We start from the raw sequence: 17,736 nt of genomic DNA, 5'->3' as shown, positions 1-17,736 counted from the left end.
TTCGGTATTCTTCCCTGGAGAATCCCATGGACAGAGGAGCCTGGGAGATTATAGTCCATATGGTCACAAAGAATCAGACATGACTGAAGCGACTTAGCACACACGCACACAAATCTCTCAAACCACTGCATTACAGAAGCCAACTACAGGATGTGAATTCTCTTCATCCTCCTCCAAATTCTGTCTGCTTTCAGTCCAGAATTAGAAGACGGCTCTAGTCAAGTCAGACATGGAGCAGCTGCATATGTCCCCAGAGGCCTCAGGCTGGTCAGTACAATCTCTGCCCACACCAGGTCAACTGACACTGGAGACCTCAGGAGGAGCCATGAACTTTCATGTCCTCCCCAAGAGTCCCTCATCACCTGGCATCTTACACGTAGCAGATACTCAACCAGATACTGGACAATTTGAAGATGAAGTTTCCATTATGAACTAACAAGGACAGCAACGCTGAGAACGAACATCAGCTAAAATGCAGACTTTATTTCCCCCAAATTCTAGGCAGATGTAAGCTGCTCGTCCCAGTCCTTGAAGAGCCCGCAGAAGGCACCTGGCTGCCTACTGCTCACCCACACATCCCAACCTGGTTCTCCACATGCTCTGGGCATGTGGGTGAATGTTAATTTTTTATGTCTGTTTTAAAAATATATACTGCCATTAAAAAGGTCTTAAATATCCACACGCAAAAAAATATTGCAGATAATAACAGAAGTACTCATGCTTTTAGAACCAAACTGTCTTAAAATAAGAACAATGTGTATTTATGACGACATGGTGCACTTACAAATTTTCTGATCCAGCTCTATTAAAGATGTGAAGAAAATAGAATGGCTTGCAAGTTTAAGACTGAGAAAGTCAAACACAAAGCAGCTGCTGGCCACTAAGATTCTTTCTGGAGAACTTCCCTAGTGGTGGCTAAGACTCCACACTCCATTGCAAGGGGCCCAGGTATGATCCCTGGTCAGGGAACTAGATCCCACATGTACTAATTAAGAGCTCAAGTGCTGCAACTAAAGATCCTGCATGCTGCAACTAAGATCTGACACAGCCAAATAAATATAAAATAAAAAATTCTATCTGTAATGACAACGAAAAGTAGTTCAGACAATCAGAACCATCTCTTAGAAAGGCAAAAAGATATGTAAGCTTTGCTTCTATTCAGAAAACTCAAATTCCTGAACTGAAAATCCCTGCCCAAACTAGATTAGTCTTTTCTACTGGTCAAACAACTTTCCATTTCCTGAAAAGGGCTCATTAAGAAAATGAGCAACAAAAATGACAACAGCTACTAGGCAGGAGGCTCTGCAACATAAGGTCAAGAAAGACATCCTAAAAAACAAAACTCCTTAATTGAAGAACCTAATCAAATTTGACCCTGCAACAAGATTCTGGATTGCCATAAAATTACTGAACATCCCAACTGTACACCATCAGAAGAACTTAGTATAGGAACTTACTGGCTAAATTTGGCTACCCACGATGTTACCCATATCCCCAAACTATCCTACTGAGGTATAGTCACTCATCCTGGGATGAATGGAGCCAAAGGGAAGACAGCTTGTGTGCAGTGATACCAAACTTCATCAATCTTGCTCTTGAGTCTAAAGAGATAATTAAAGAACCAGGACTTGGACACTTTCAGAAAACACTTTTAGACTTTCAAGTCAGTTCAGTCACTCAGTCGTGTCTGACTCTTTGCAACCCCATGGACTGCAGCATGCCAGGCTTCCCTGTTCATCACCAACTCCCGGAGCTTGCTCAAACTCATGTCCATCAAGTCAGTGATGCCATCCAACCATCTCATCCTCTGTTGTCCCCTTCTTGTCCTGCCTTCAATCTTTCCCAGCATCAGGGTCTTTTCCAATCAGTCAGTTCTTTAAATCAGGTGGCCAAAGTATTGGAGCTTCAGCATCAGTCCTTCCAACGAATATTCAGGACTGATTTCCTTTAGGATGGACTGAATATATCTCTTTGCAGTCCAAGGGACTCTCAAGAGTCTTCTCCGACACCACAGTTCAAAAGCATAAGTTCTTCGGTGCTCAGCTTTCTTTACGGTCCAACTCTGACATCCACACATGACTACTGGAAAAACCATAGCTTTGACTAGATGGACCTTTGTCAGCAAAGTAATGTCTCGCTTTTTAATATGCTGTCTAGGTTGGTCATAGCTTTTCTTGCAAGGAGCAAGTGTCTCTTAATTTCATGGCTGCAATCACCATCTGGCAGATTCTTTACCAGCTGAGGCACCAGGGAAGCCCAAGAATAGTGGAGTGGGTAGCCTAACCCTTCTCCAGCAGACCTTCCCAACCCAGGAATCAAACAGGAATCTGCATTGCAGGCAGATTCTTCTCCAGCTGAGCTACCAGGGAAGCCAAACACCAATACAGTATGCTGCTGCTGCTGCTGCTAAGTCACTTCAGTCGTGTCCGACTCTGTGTGACCCCATGACGGAAGCCCACCAGGTTCCCCCATCCCTGGGATTCTCCAGGCAAGAACACTGGAGTGGGTTGCCATTTCCTTCTCCAATGTGTGAAAGGGAAAAGTGAAAGTGAAGTCGCTCAGTCGTGTCCGACCCTTAGCGACCCCAGGGACTGCAGCCTACCAGGCTCCTCCATCCATGGGATTTTCTAGGCAAGAGTACTGGAGTGGCTTGCCATTGCCTTCTCCGCCAATACAGTATATTAACACATATATATGGAATTTATAAAGATAGTAACGATGACCCTATACGAGACGGCAAGAAAGACACAGTTGTAAAGAACAGACTTTTGGACTCTGTGGGAGAAGGCAAGGTTTGGATGATTTGAGAGAACAGCATTGAAACATGTATATTACCACATGTGAAACAGATGGCCAGTCCAGGTTCGATGAATGAGACAGGGCGCTCAGGGCCAGTGCACTGGGATGACTCTGAGGAATGGAATGGGGAGGGAGGTGGGAGGGGAGGTTTAGGATGGGGGACACATGTACACCCATAGCTGATTCATGTGAATGTATGGCAAAAACCACTACAATGCTGTAATTAGTCTTCAATTAAAATAAATAAATTAACTTACAAGAAAAAAAAAAGATGATATCAAATCAAGAGTTTCCAGAAAGGGAAACCCTTCTACACTGTTGGTGGGAACATAAGTTAGTGCAGCTACTATGGAAAACAGTATGGAGGTTCCTCAGAAAACTAGAGTTGCCATATGATCCAGCAATCCCACCCGCTGGCATATATCTGGACAAAACTCTAATTCAAAAAGATACATGCACCCCTATGCCCACAGCAGTATTATTCACAACAATCAAGACGTGGAAACAACCTAAATTCCTGTTGACAGATAAATAGGTAAAGAAGATACAGTGTATGTGTGTATATACACACACACAATGGAGTACTACCCAGCCATAAAAAAGAATGAAATAATGCCATTTGCAGCAACATACTAGAGATTATCATACTAAGTGAAGAAGTAAGTCAGACAAAGATGAATACCATATGATATCACTTATATGTGGAATCTAAACTATGACACCACTAAACCTATCTATGAAACAAACACAGAATCATATTACATACAGAACAGAATGGTGGGGGAAGGGATAGAATGGGAGGTTGGGGTTAGCAGATGTAGGCTGTTATATAGAGAATGGATAAATAACAAGATCCTATTATATCACAAGAGAACTATAGTCAATCCTGTGATAAACCATAATGGAAAAGAATATTATAAAAACGTACTCTATACGTATGTATAACTGAATCATTTTGCTGTACAGCAGAAATTAACACAACATTGTAAATCAACTACACTTCAATTAAAAAAAAAAAAAGTAGTTCCAAAAGCATCATCAAGTCTCAAACCAAGAGTTTTCAAGTCTTCATACCAGATGACATACTATAAACCAAAGACCAAGGTCAGCAGAACAGAACACAATGAACAAGTTAGACCAAAGTCACCACCCAGGCTGTACCAAACAGATCATTCACAGCATCCCGATTTGTCCCCTAAAAGGACTCCATCCCTGACTTTTACTATTCAGAGATGCCCAGAGAGACATGGATCCTCCCCGGAAAAGTGACTTCTAACCCAACAAAAAAACTGGCAAGTCCTCTAGGGCAGGGCTTCTCAAGCCTGTCCATACACCAGAATCACCTGGTGAAACACTTTTTTTAAAAAAGGATAAAACACATTCATCCACATAAATATCTGAGTGCCTATTATGTGCCAGGCACTATTCTAGATATTATCAGTAGAAAAATAGCAGTGACTAAAACTGACAAAAATCCCTGCCTTCATGGAGCTGGAATTCAGGTAGAATGAAAAAGAACTGGAAAAAAAAATTCAGTAATATTAAAGGGTTTATTATAAAGTATGTCTCTTTCTCATCCCAACCACTGAGGGAGCGTGCCAAAAAAATGTGGATTTCATGGATCAACTTCTTCATGGATCAAGCTCCACAGGTGGGGGCCAAGAATCTGCATTTCAAGGAGCTTCTGGGGTGACTGCGACGCAGCCAACCCAGCACTGTATTGAGACCCGACGCTGATGAAGCTGCAGGGGCAACATGGGTCACTACCCCAACCAAGTGGGAAGATTCTACAGAAGAGACGCCCTGGTATGAATACAGCCCTCCCTTGTGCTGCGTACAATTTTCCAGCGGCTACCTGAAGCCATTCCGCATATTAGGACAAGATCACTGAGAGCAAAGGGCTGAAACATGACCAGTCCAGCCGCACTGAAGCAACCATCCTGCGTCCTTGCAAAAACAGGAGATCTCCCCGCAGGTCACCTCAACAGTGACCACTAAGGCATGGTAATAGAGGCCAGGGAGCCGGGAGGACACACAAAAAAATCCCTACAGTAAAACAGCCCTGAACAATGTGACAGCCTTGCGGATGGCAGAGAAAGCACAGCAGCTGACAGACCAGCCTGGCTTGGAGCTATAATGGACTTGCTCTTTTAAAGCAAAGACGTCCCGGCCAACAGAGACAGACCTTTCTGATGGCAGCAGCTGCAGATGCTAATTAAAGGGCAGATCTTACATGTGTTTAGTTTGGAAGGAGCAGCAGCTTCTCTGTTGGTGTTTGCATCTCTACCCCAAATGCTGGGACGGCAATTCCATCAGTCGTATTGTATTTGAAACAAAGGACAAATGTGTATGTGTGTGTGTTGTGTATGCGCACGTGTGCATACACACACATACCGCTTGCATGTATGTGTGTACATATGGGGGTAGATTTATAACAGTTCTTTGCATTCTACCCCAATTTGCATACTGGTGTCGTTAGAGGCATACTGTGCTGGCCGCCTCCTAGAATCATGTCCTTGAAATGCCTGCACTACCATCAGCATGACTGAAAGTGCCATGAAAATGTTAAGGTTGCTACTGGCATCGTCACCCTCCCTGCCCAGTGTTCCTGATCTTTGACTCAGGGGAGGACAGGATGGATACTCTAAGGAGAGAGGCCCCTGGCATAAACCTAAATTCTTTGAAGGGCAAGGTGACTAAGAGAGAAGGCCCTTTACTTCAGAAAGTATGAATTCCAACCTGAGTCATCCTTCTATTCAAAAAACCCTCACTAAGCATCGAATCATCCAGAGACTTGGCAGGAAGCTGACCCCATACTCAAACTAGGTGACAGGTCGTGAACTGAGGAAAGGGCTATGTGCAGAGGTATGGGAAAGGTTAAAGGAGATAAACACCAGATGCTGAACACCCCGGGGCGAGCAACAGCAGGGGAGTAGGTACAGTTCGCTGGCCTGAGAGGGCAAGGAAAAGGGGTCTCAGATGTGCACACTATAACTGAAGAGGCACGAGGAAGAAGCGGTAACCAGAAACTAGCTGTGGCTGTAGGTCAATGGTTCTCCAAGTGGGGTCTGGGACCCGACAAGACATATGAACTCTTGGGTCCCACCCGGTAACACCTACTGGATCAGCAATGCTGAAGACTGGGGCCAGGCAAATCAGGACAACATAACTATGGTCCCCAAAATGGTGAAACTAAATGCACTCCTCTGAAATATGCCTCAAAAGACCAACATGCAGAACCACTACTTCAAAGGCACTGAGAACTCAAAGAACCCCCTGAGGCAATAACACACTCAGCAATTGAATTGGAGTCAATAAGACGTATTAATATCTCATTTCGCCAATGAGAAAATTGAAGCTGAAAAGGCCAATGACTCCGGAGAGACCAAGCAAGGAACAGAATAAAACAGGAACCTATATTCTAAGTAACAGCTTCCTTCTGATGGGCATCTGGCTTGTGAAGCGGCAGCACTGGTGAGTTTTGAGACATGCCTAAAACTGGATCATCTTCCCCAAGAGAGCAAAACAGCACATGTCTCGCTGTCAAAACGATCCTAAGCTGCCGTATTTCACTCAAATAAAATAAACAAAGAAGCAGTATTCGTTAACCTTCTCCCACCCCCAATGATGGCAGAGGCTAGTGATCAGACAGTCCCTGGGGCCACTGCCTAGAACAGTCCCCCTTCAAATGACTCCTACATAGGAAGGGAAGTATCCATGAAATGGTATCCCTGTGGGTTAAAAGCAAGACAAGAAATGTAAAGAACTAAACCAGAGCAGGACATCTGAACACAGCTGTGTCAGAAACAGTTTCGGACGTGACAGTATAAATGTAATAAGGAAGACCACGGGAGGTGGAGCTCGGGGCCCTCGTGTCTAACCCCACCTGTTAACCTAAAAAAGGAGCTGCTTTAACCTCTGGGCCGGACTCTAACTGATGCCCCAAATCCATTCTTCCCTTCTCCCATAGCAGTAAGAGGCCACGCGGTGAGACAGTACAGACGTGGACATGCACGATGAACTTCTGGTCAACAAGACGTGAGAGGGAGTGATGCGTCCCACTTCCGCATCATCCTGTATAAAAACTTTGCTTGCTCTGCCTTTCTGCTCTTTTCTCCTCCCAGCCACATGGAACATATAGACGTGAAATGGTCCAACTTTAAGCATGTCAAAGAGGACAACATCCTAAGGCACAGGAAGCCACAGGAAGGAATCATCATGTACAACAGGCTGCCCACCAGTCTGGACTGCATTTGAAGATTTCTTTGTTACATGACCTTAGCCTATACCTTAACTAATAAATCCCTGTGTGCAACTAGGGGGAAGAAAACTTTGGGAATGAACAGAAGGAAGCTCATGTAAGGTCACAAAAGGGAAAATAGACTCGTGAGTCAGTAATAGGTTCAGAGCATGGGCAGCCTGAAAAGACCTATGGTATGAAAAATATCAGCACAAGTTAGGAAGCTTTACGAATTGCACAAAGAATTTAGATACAACACTACAAGTGAAGAGTTGCAGAACAATGTTTTCTTTGTGGAGACCGGCAGCTCCTTCATGGAAGGACATTGGGGAAGGCATCTGTTAAACAGAACGGAACAGATTTCATCATGAACCAGATCAACAAAGTACAGCTTCTGTGGGCCACCTGCCAGAATACACGACTCACCTTGTTATATGGAAGCAGACGTTAAGACGGACTTTGCTAGGATTTTCTATAGTAAAACCTGGTAAGCCACGCTCACTGGTGTGTAACTATGAATGGGAAATTTTTAACCATCAAAACTCAAAAGGATCCAAGTTCAATTTCCTTTAACTGCAAATCAAATTTTAAAAAATTTCAGTGGACCTGTCTTTAACTGCATACTTGGGAGAAAAAAAACTCATACTATTAACAGGTTTCCCAAGTGACTTGGGGTAAAGAATCCACCTGCCAATACAGGAGACACAGGTGTGATCCCTGGGTCAGGAAGATTCCCCTGGAGAAAGAAATGGCAACCCACTCTAGTATTCTTGCCTAGGAAATCACATAGATGGAGGAGCCTGGCAGGCTACAGTCCATGGGGTCGAAAAAGAGCCAGATGTGATTCAGGGACTGTGCTGTGCTTAGTTACTCAGCTGTGTCCGACTCTCTGTGGTCCCATGGACTGTAAGCTATCAGGCTCCTCCATCCACATAATTTTCCAGGCGAGAATACTGGTGATCAGGTAGCCACTTCCTACTCCAGGGGATCTTCCTGCCCAGGGACTGAACCCAAGTCTCCTGCATCTCCTGCACTGGCAGGTGGATTCCTTATAGCTAGTGCCACCTGGGAAGCGACTAAACAACAACATTAACATAATACAACTTCCATAATGCTGTAAGTACACTGTCCGTAAATCAGATTTCTATGAAATTAATCATGCATCCAACCAATAAATATCTCTTAAGCAACAACCTGGGGAAGCTCTACTGAAAGCCAGGGAGATATCATCACTCTGATGGAGGCTGAAGCCTGGTGGAGGCAACCGCCACCCACTCACCAAGAGCAAGTTCAGGCTGCTCTGAGCACACAGCAGAGGGGCATCCCTCCCACAGGTCCAGGAAGGGTTCCTGGAGGAAGTAACATCTGACTCGAGCCCAGAAGGAGAAACAAGAGTTAACCAGGTAAAGAGGGAGAGAGGGGAAAGCGTGGAGAAAGTATACGTATTTTTTCAGATCCTTTTTCACTATAGGTTATTACAAGATACTGAATATAATTCCTTATGCTATACAGTAGGTCCTTGCTGACTACATATTTTATACATAGTAGTGTGTATCTGTTAATCCCAAATTGTCAGTTTATCCCTCCTCTTCCCCTTTCTCTTGATAACCATGTTTGTTTTCTATGTCTATGAGCCTATTTCTGTTTTTAAAATACGTTCATTCGTACCATGTTTTTAGATTCTACTTAGAAGCAATAACGGAGAAGGCAATGGCACCCCACTCCAGTACTCATGCCTGGAAAATCCCATGGATGAAGGAGCCTGGTAGACTGTACTCCACGGGGTCGCTAAGAGTCAGACATGACTGAGCAACTTCCGTTTCACTTTTCACTTTCATGCATTGGAGAAGGAAATGGTAACCCACTCCAGTGTTCTTGCCTGGAGAATCCCAGGGAAGGGGGAGCCTGGTGGGCTGCTGTCTATGGGGTCGCACAGAATCGGACACGATTGAAGTGACTTAGCAGCAGCAGCAGAAGCAATAACATACAATATTTGTCTTTCTCTGACTTATGTCACTTAGTACGGTAATCTCTAGGTCTATCCATATTGATGCAAATGACATTATTTCATTCTTTTTTACAGCTGGATAGTATTCCACTGTGTATATATACCACATCTTTGTCCATTAATCTGTTGGTGTACATTTATGTTACTTCCATGTCTTAGCTATTGTAAATAGTGCTGCTATGTCACTGATTTTAAATGTATCTTCAATTAAACTCCAATTGCATTATACATTAATATTTAACTGCCAGGGGAGTTTACTGCGATTTGTATGTCTCCTCAAACTTCAAAGGTTTAATGATCTATAGGCACAGGGGAATTTCAGTGCTTTACAAAGCAAATACAGATCTATAGTCCCCTTATCTTACCACAGGCAGAACGTGTCTCCAGATACAGAAATGTTCAAATTTTAGAAGGGTAAAATGTTGCATATACTTTATGTAACACCCTCAGATAGGACCTGGGATAGCACCCTGTAATAACACAAATTCATAACTTGCAGCAAAATGGATGAACAGTTGCACTAAAGGGAATACATAGGAGTTCGGGTCAAGTTTTGCTACAGAGTTCAAGTCAGGTCTTGCTGCCAAATAAGCAATAAAATAACCTGAGGTTATTCAGAGCACTGGGTATTTCAGAATTGCAGATAAGAGATGGTGGATCTATCATATCTTAAGTCCTATGCTAAGCTTGGATTTCTCATATGAAAACTGTAGCCTTAGCAAGCATTTTATTTCAAAGTACCAAAGTGCTGGAAAAGAAAATGCAGGCAAGGAAATAATTACCAGATTACCAAATACCCAGCGATAATTATACCTAACAGACCTACTTAAGAATGGCATATAAACGTTCCTGCAGCCAGGTATTAAGGGGCTGAGGCAACCAGAACTTCAGAAAACAGTCACTTTGAGATCAGTCCCATCTTTCAAGATGGCGGGCAGAAAAACTGAGAAGACCATCTTCAGCTAAGAATGTCAATGCTGATGTCAAGATCCAGAGGGAAGCCCCACAACCTGAAGACTCCCACTGACAGAAGGCTGTCCCAGCAGAGGAATGACAGATATTCCCAATCCACAAGGTATTCCAGAAAAGCTATATCCAAACAGAATCCACAGCAATTAAACCCATAATTAAGGAAAAAATGGGAAGGTTCTCACTACTGTGAAAGAGCCAATTAGTAAGGATAAAAAGAGTGCAACCAAAGAGTTTAAAATTCTCAAAATGCCCAAATGTTACCCTCTTAAAGATGTACTGTAAAAACTGTTGAGCGGTGCGGAAAGAAAAAAAACTACAATCAACGTGAAGAAAACTACAAGTGTTATTCCCAGGGCCCCTCTGATCATCCTCACTGGCCATTCCAGAGACAAGCAGAAGGTGGCTTCCCTCAAGTTCACCGCGCAAGGACTTGCCATTTGGGGCTGAACCACTCGTCCTCATTCATCTGAGTTCCTTCACCTAGAACACTCAGAATCTGTCATCACCTCTATCAACACTTACCATAATAGTGTGAAAGTTCCAAAGTATCTCAACAGTGATTACCGTTTTTATAACAATGATTGTACATGGAACAACAGACTGGTTCCAAATAGGAAAAGGAGTACGTCAAGGCTGTATACTGTCACCCTGCTTATTTAACTTACATGCAGAGTACATCATGAGAAATGCTGGGCTGGGGGAAGCACAAGCTGGAATCAAGATTGCCAGGAGAAATATCAATAACCTCAGATATGCAGATGACACCACCCTTATGCCAGAAAGTGAAGAAGAACTAAAGAGCCTCTTGATGAAAGAGGAGAGTGAAAAAGTTGGCTTAAAGCTCAACATTCAATAAACTAGGATCATGACATCCGGTCCCATCACTTCATGGCAGATAGATGGGGAAACAGTGGAGACAGTGGCTCACTTTATTTTTCTGGGCTCCAAAACCACTGAGGATGGTGACTGCAACCATGAAATTAAAAGACGCTTACTCCTTGGAAGGAAAGTTATGACCCACCTAGACAGCATATTAAAAAGCAGATACATTACTTTGTCAACAAAGGTCCGTCTAGTCAAGGCTATGGTTTTTCCACTGATCATGTATGGATGTGAGAGTTGGACTATCTGAGCACCGAAGAATTGATGCTTTTGAACTGTGGTGTTGGAGAAGACTCTTGAGAGTCCCTTGGACTGCAAGGAGATCCAACCAGTCCATCCTAAAGGAGATCAGTCCTGGGTGTTCATTGGAAGGACTGATGTTGAAGCTGAAACTCCAATACTTTGGCCACCTGATGCGAAGAGCTGACTCACTGGAAAAGACCCTGATGCTGGGAAAGATTGAGGGCAGGAGGAGGGGACGACAGAGGATGAGATGGCTGGATGGCATCACCAACTCTATGGACATGGGTTTGGGTAGACTCCGGGAGTCGGTGATGGACAGGGAGGCCTGGCGTGCTGCGGTTCATGGGGTCACAGAGAGTCGGACACGACTGAGCGACTAAACTGAACTACTAAGAAGTTGCATGAGACTGGAGATCAAAAAGGCTGAGCTCCAAGGGAAGCCACCGCAATGAGAAACATGCACACTGCAGCTAGAAAGTAGCCCCCACTCACCACAAATGGAGAAAAGCCTGCACAGCAATAAAGACCCAGCACAGTCAAAAAATAAAATAAAATTTAAAAAAATACAAAAAGGTTGAGCTCTTCGACTCAGAGGAAGAGAATGGTAAGTTTTTGGAGCAGTGCAAGGCAGACCAGAAAATTGTGGAGTCTCAACTTTCGCCAAAAATCAGAGCCCTTCCCAGCTCTGGGACAGCCCGTGTGGCCTCAGAAACAAACCTTATGCTCCCAAGCTGATGTTCTGTATCATTTGCAGAGCTCTTGTTAAAAATATCCAAAACAACAATAATGAACAAAGAACCTACTGTATCAAAGGAATTGCTTTTCTGAAAGATAATGAGTAAATCTGTTAATACATCCAAATACAAGGGGCTCCGCAAGACACACATAGCACAGGACAAATATTACCATATGCAACAAACGTCCTAGGACAGCAGTGAGCCTAGAAACACACCAAGGTCATCTGTAAAGGTCATGGCTTCAAGCTCCAGGTTTCAAGGAAGGAAAAAAAAGGAAGTTTCAGGACATAGAGACCATAGGCATGGTGACGGCTCTGAAGGATCGCATGGTGAGTGCAAGGCCAGTCTCCCAGCATATCCATGTGAGAATACCCTTGCTCAGAAGGCAGGGTGGGACCAGAAGGAGCCTCCCCACCGGTACTGGTTCCCAACTAAGATGAAACCAAGGCAAATAAGCTGTTTATTCCAGATCAGAAATAAAGGGAGTACGTTTTCCTAGTGTTAGTTGCTCAGTCCTGTCTGACTCTCGCAACCCTGTAGCCTGCTAAGCTCCTCTGTCTGCAGGATTCTCCAGGCAAGAATACTGGAGTGTGTTGCCATTCCCTTCTCCAGGAGATCTTCCTCACTCAGGGATCAAACCCGGGTCTCCTGCACTGCAGGCAGATCCTTTACCACCTGAGCCACCAGGGAAGTCCCCCCAAAATGCCCAGCAAAGATTCAAAACAAATAGGCATCCGTCTCTTACCCTCTTCTCTGATGTGAGCTCTATAAAAGTTTATCTCCATTCAACTTAATAGGATAGTCTTGTTTTAAGGGCTGAATCAGGAACAAAAATTGCTTCTAAGATACCTTTAACTTTAGGAATCTAAATCCCTAAGAACCTAAACAAGGCCCCAAAATGAATTAACATTCTGTAAGTTATGCTACATGCACGTCAGTGAAAACCATGGTGCTGCTCAAAAGAACAATGCAGATCTGCATGTACTGACATGAAAAGATGTCAGGGAGAAATTACTGAAAGGCAAAAAGCAAGCTGAAGAGCAGAGTAGTTAGTAACACACCATTTTTGTGAAACAAACTATATACATGTGTGATAGGCACAGGCACAGAAATATTCTTTCCACAACTCACAGTTAAGAGCCAGAACGAACATACATAACCATTAACATGTGTTTCCCAGGGGGGAGTGATTAGAGAGAAAGGTCAAGCATGTTCTCTTTTATTTCACACATTTCCACAGTGTTTGCATTTTCTTATAATAACCATGCTCTATCTCAATTTTTAAAACTTAAAGTAAGATTTCGTTAAAGGTACTATCAGACTATTGCCAATAAATGACTTCTCTTTATTGCCCTTTGAGCCATAGCTACAATATCCAGCAATAAATGGGGCTTTTCTAAATGGATTAGGGCTTCATCTTTAGGACAAGAAGACACACCTGAAAGGCAGGAGAGCATGAGAATGAATGAAAAGTGTCATGGGCCACGTGGCCAAGAACCACATTCAATTACACAGCCATGCTATCTGATTATTGCAACACTAGGCTAATTATACAGAGATGGATGGAAAGACTCACCAGATAAAGATTATTTTTGTCCTGAAAGGCGTACTGCAACTGGGGGATCCAAGGACTTGTACTCCGAGATAATATGTTCTGTTCTTCCTCAAAATATGAGACCTAGGAAGAATGAAACTATTAAGACAATTATAAAGAACTAAGTGTGATGGCGGAAATGCTCTTTGTTCTTCCTTTAAGCTTAAACTGATACCCAGTTTTGTTTCTTTTTTAAAAAGCTATCATGTAGCCCAACATTCCACAAATCTCATTCTTACATCTGCTTCGCTCAATTTTTGCCAGATCCATATAATAGTGTCCAGTTATTTACTTAATGTCTTTCTTCAAAGTCGACCCACTTCTTTTAAATTTAAATCTTTCTCTTCACCTTACCTCACTGAGCAATTCAGTCCTAAAACCATTAGATGGAGAATAACCAGATAAACATCCATGACAGGTGACAAGGAAAGCCATGGTGGCCCAGAATAGGGTGACAGGTCTGAGCAGGGTGAGGAGGGAAGCAATCACGTGTGGAGCAGACCAATGTTGGGTATCAAAGGCTCACGTATGGTGAGGAAGTCAATCGAGGTCTAGATGACCTAGAGCAACTGAGCCCGTCAAGGTAGACTTGACGGATAGACACAGGTGCATAAAATAAGTAAAAAACGTTGAGGGTGATTTCAGAGGAGTTACAAACATGAAAAGGGTGAAAATTAGGACAAACCTTGTGAAGCTGGATAGGACTTGGAGATGCTGGTGTGAATACATGGTTTTCAACATACACAAGTAGATACAGAAATAAATACAGATGTTAATGTTCGTGTGCATGAGGTAGGTATACTGCATACACGTACATGTATTTCCTGGCCTTGTCCACTGAATGGAGTCTGGCAGCAATGACATCCTGATAGCAAAGAGAACACCTCATGCCCAGACCTTGGCCTCTAAATACTGTTTTCCACTTAAAAAAAAAAAAAATACGGGGCTCCCAGAGAAATGACTGATTATGAGGCTGGGGCAGGTAAAGAGAGTTTAAGAGCCCAAACATCTTGTTGGATCAGAAAGTAACACAGAATTCAAAGATGGGGGATATATCAAAAGGATATACAAAAGCCAACCTGAAGAGATTCTCACTGGCCAACTTGGGAACAATTTGAGTATAAAAACATACACTGACAGGAATGGACTGTAACTCACTGACAGGCAAACGCAGGGGCATACAGATCTAAATAAACGGATGGATTGAAAGTTTTATCAGAAACAGGTATTTCCACAGTTTGAAAGTATCTCCTTCCAAAATACCTATGCAATTATAAAGAGGAAAGGAGTAACTCCACAGTGGAGAAGGGTGGCAGATACCAACGTGACATCCTCAGGAATGTGACAAACTGCAAATGAGACTCCCCTGTTGGGATGCAATGAGAGGAACAGAGCATCCTCTCTGTGATAGCCCTGCGTGGCTCCGGTAACGAATGGGTGGGTGGCTTTAATTAGCTACTGGGTATGTGAGGTTTTTAAATCCCCCAGCATATACCTCACACTCAAGTGACTCAAGTCATTCACCCGGAGGAGCACACCTGGGCGAGGGTCCCTATCCCTCATCTGCAGTATGGAATGTGCTGGATTCATTTCCTTTTCTATGCACCATTGCCCACATGAAATATAAGGAGCACAAAGCTACATCTAAGGCCTCTTCCAAGGACCTAGGACACACCAGACCCAACAGGTGCTTAGTAGGTATGGCCTGAGGCTCAGCGAGCATCTTCCACACCTCTCTTCCAAATGATCTGCCACGTCCTGTCATGTATCCTTTCTATGAAGTTGCCCACATTTCATTCCTGAACAAAGGCCACAGCATTCTCAGATTCTGACAAGCAGTTTCCTGCCCTCTGCTGTGTCTCTGACCAGAGGTCACACAAAGTCACTCAAGTGCTGAAACCCTGATCCCAACCTCCTGCTTCCAAAAGCCTACGTGAACCCCAACCGCCTCACAAATTAAATTCCAACTCCAAAAACCGGTTCTTAGCGGAGATGATGAGTTACTGTTTAATGGGTACAGAGTTTCAGTTTAGGATGATGAAAAGTTCTAAAGGTGGACAGTGGTGATGATGACACAACACTGCCAATGTATTTAATGCCACAGAACAGTACACTTAAAAATAGCTAAAGTGGTAAATTTTATGTGATGCATATTTTATCACAGTAGCCAGAAGAGAATTCTTGAGGTTTCCCACCAATCACTTCCTCCCAACTCCAATGTCCTTCCTTCTCCTCATTTTCCAGTCTATTTGTTTGAAACTTCTAAACACACACAAACACACACATCTGCATAGCATTCCAGTACGTACACCTCCAGAGCAGCACACATACCACACTTCTACCTGGTACATTCTCGTCACTTCTCCCTGCCCAGAGCCCAAGTTCCCTCTCAGCAGTGTGAATCTCCCCTGTCTCTGGCTCACCCACATTTTCCCTCATTCCGTCATTTGTGAATTTGCTAACTGCTCCCTCTTTTGTGATGCTTTAGCTCCTAAGTGCCTGCTTTATGGATCTGCCATTTTTCCTCAACTTTTCAAGGCTGCGCTGAAACCCTGAAACTAACAGCCATGGAGTTTGATTCCTTTTGCAGACTTCCCACAGAGCCGGTCCATTATTGGACACATGATGTGCTCTCGAACGTGGGTAACTAATAAATTGCTCTCTGAACACCAAGGCTGATGGCCGTCTCTCTAGAAACACGGCAAATGAATCAATAACGTCTGGGAGCAGCAGCCTTGTTTAAAAAGAGAGAAAAACACCACAGCCAGAAAGATAACTTCTCACCTTCTCTGAGACTGGCAACTCCCTAGCCACAGAACAGTTTAATTTCTCCAGAGGCCTGTTTTAAAACCAAATACAAAAAAAAAAAAAAAAAAATCAAGTACAGATGCCCCCAACACAAACATATAAGATGTGTACAAAAGCAAAGGCTATCTGACTCACCCCATGATATGCACATCTCTGAATCCTCAGTGGATGGTCACAAAAGATCATCTCAGATTCAACAGTGAAAAGGCCAAGTTGGTTCTGAATAACATGCAACTATAAAAACATGACCAAGCAACCCAAGGGAGCTTGTCAATCTTCAAAATTAGTCAATATCATTTCAAGAAACCATGCTCAGACCTTCCTGGCTGTGCCACAGTAATTAAAACTAGGGATGCAGAGGAAAACTGGCTCCATCCCAGGTGTCAATTCAGCAGATTCTCATCTCTGCAATGAACCTGCTGGTGCAGACAGGGGAGGCTGGATGTTAAATGCTCCTACCTGCTCCTGGGCCAACAAGGCCTTCTTCTTCATGACTTTCATGGCATAGACATCCCCAGTCGCTTTCTCTCTGACCACCTGTACCTCGGCAAAGTGACCGCAGCCTACGACACTTCTCACTTCAAAGTCCTTCACTGAAGGCTGGAGCTCTTGCAACTCAGCTATGATATCAGAATCTGCAAAAGACGGAAGAGTGACTCCTGGATCCATAACGTGCTTCAAATACTCGTACCTTTATGAAAGCGAGAAGAAAGGAAGAAAGAAGAAAGCGTTGCTGTATCTTCCCTCACTGTCAGGAGACATTTAGTCACTTTCTCCTTGTCGTGAATAATTATAAAATCAGCACAAAAGTGTTTTTTCTATGCTAAGTTAAAATTAAGGGCTCCAGAAATTCCAACGCACAGTTTCCATGGCAGCTATGATCTGAATCCTGTAGATGCAGAAAACAGGGGAAGGAGAACAGAAATCATGCTTTTCCTCCCCCTCTCCGGGGGCTGCAGGGCAGTGAGTGTGGTCAAACTTGTTATCGGCATCTGGACTGGTTTATAATGGGATATGAGCAATGTGATCCCCATCCTCAGTCGACTTTGGGGTTGACTTCCAGAACATTCCATCCTGATTCCATATGTTCTACTCAGTTTTACTCCATTAGCCCAGGTCTTATCTCCCTTGCATCGTGTCAGTAAATACCCTCCTTGCCATACACAGTATGTAGCAGCACTACGAAGGGAGAGAAAGCCTGAGCCTGAGGAACCAGGCAGAGGCCTGGCCTTGGCCCTGCAGAGCTGACGTGTCACACAGCTTGATGGGCTTGCAACTGTCTCTTTTCTTAGCATAGTCTCACTCCTCTTCTGAATGCAACCTCTCAGCTGGCGTCTTCCTCTACCCTGAGAGCTTTAACAAAAGCATCAGACCCATGGATGAAGCACTTTAAACAACAGACATTAATTTCTCAAAGTTCTAGAGGCTGTGAGGGCGGGCAGGCTGAGAGCCT

The 17,736-nt window shown here is 43.7% G+C and overlaps 1 protein-coding gene across 3 annotated transcripts in view; it reads right to left on the bottom strand.

The window, feature by feature from the left end:
* The window catches only part of CIT (citron rho-interacting serine/threonine kinase), a 174,898-nt gene that overhangs the window by 141,026 nt on the left and 16,136 nt on the right, over nucleotides 1–17,736 (bottom strand). For all 3 annotated transcript variants that reach the window (XM_088828200.1, XM_088828201.1, XM_088828202.1), the window contains exons 4-5: nucleotides 16,743–16,918; nucleotides 13,458–13,559 (exon numbers count right to left, since the gene is read on the bottom strand). In XM_088828200.1, the coding sequence (XP_088684326.1) occupies nucleotides 13,458–13,559; nucleotides 16,743–16,918 (278 nt within the window). The remainder of the gene's footprint in view (nucleotides 1–13,457; nucleotides 13,560–16,742; nucleotides 16,919–17,736) is intronic.

The sequence above is a fragment of the Moschus berezovskii genome, chromosome 19 (assembly GCF_049115385.1).
Source record: "Moschus berezovskii isolate FMDL1 chromosome 19, NW_MosBer_1.0, whole genome shotgun sequence".
Lineage (NCBI taxonomy): Eukaryota > Metazoa > Chordata > Mammalia > Artiodactyla > Moschidae > Moschus > Moschus berezovskii.
The sequence above is the reverse complement of the archived record's forward strand: the minus strand, read 5'-3'. Positions and strand labels throughout refer to the sequence as shown.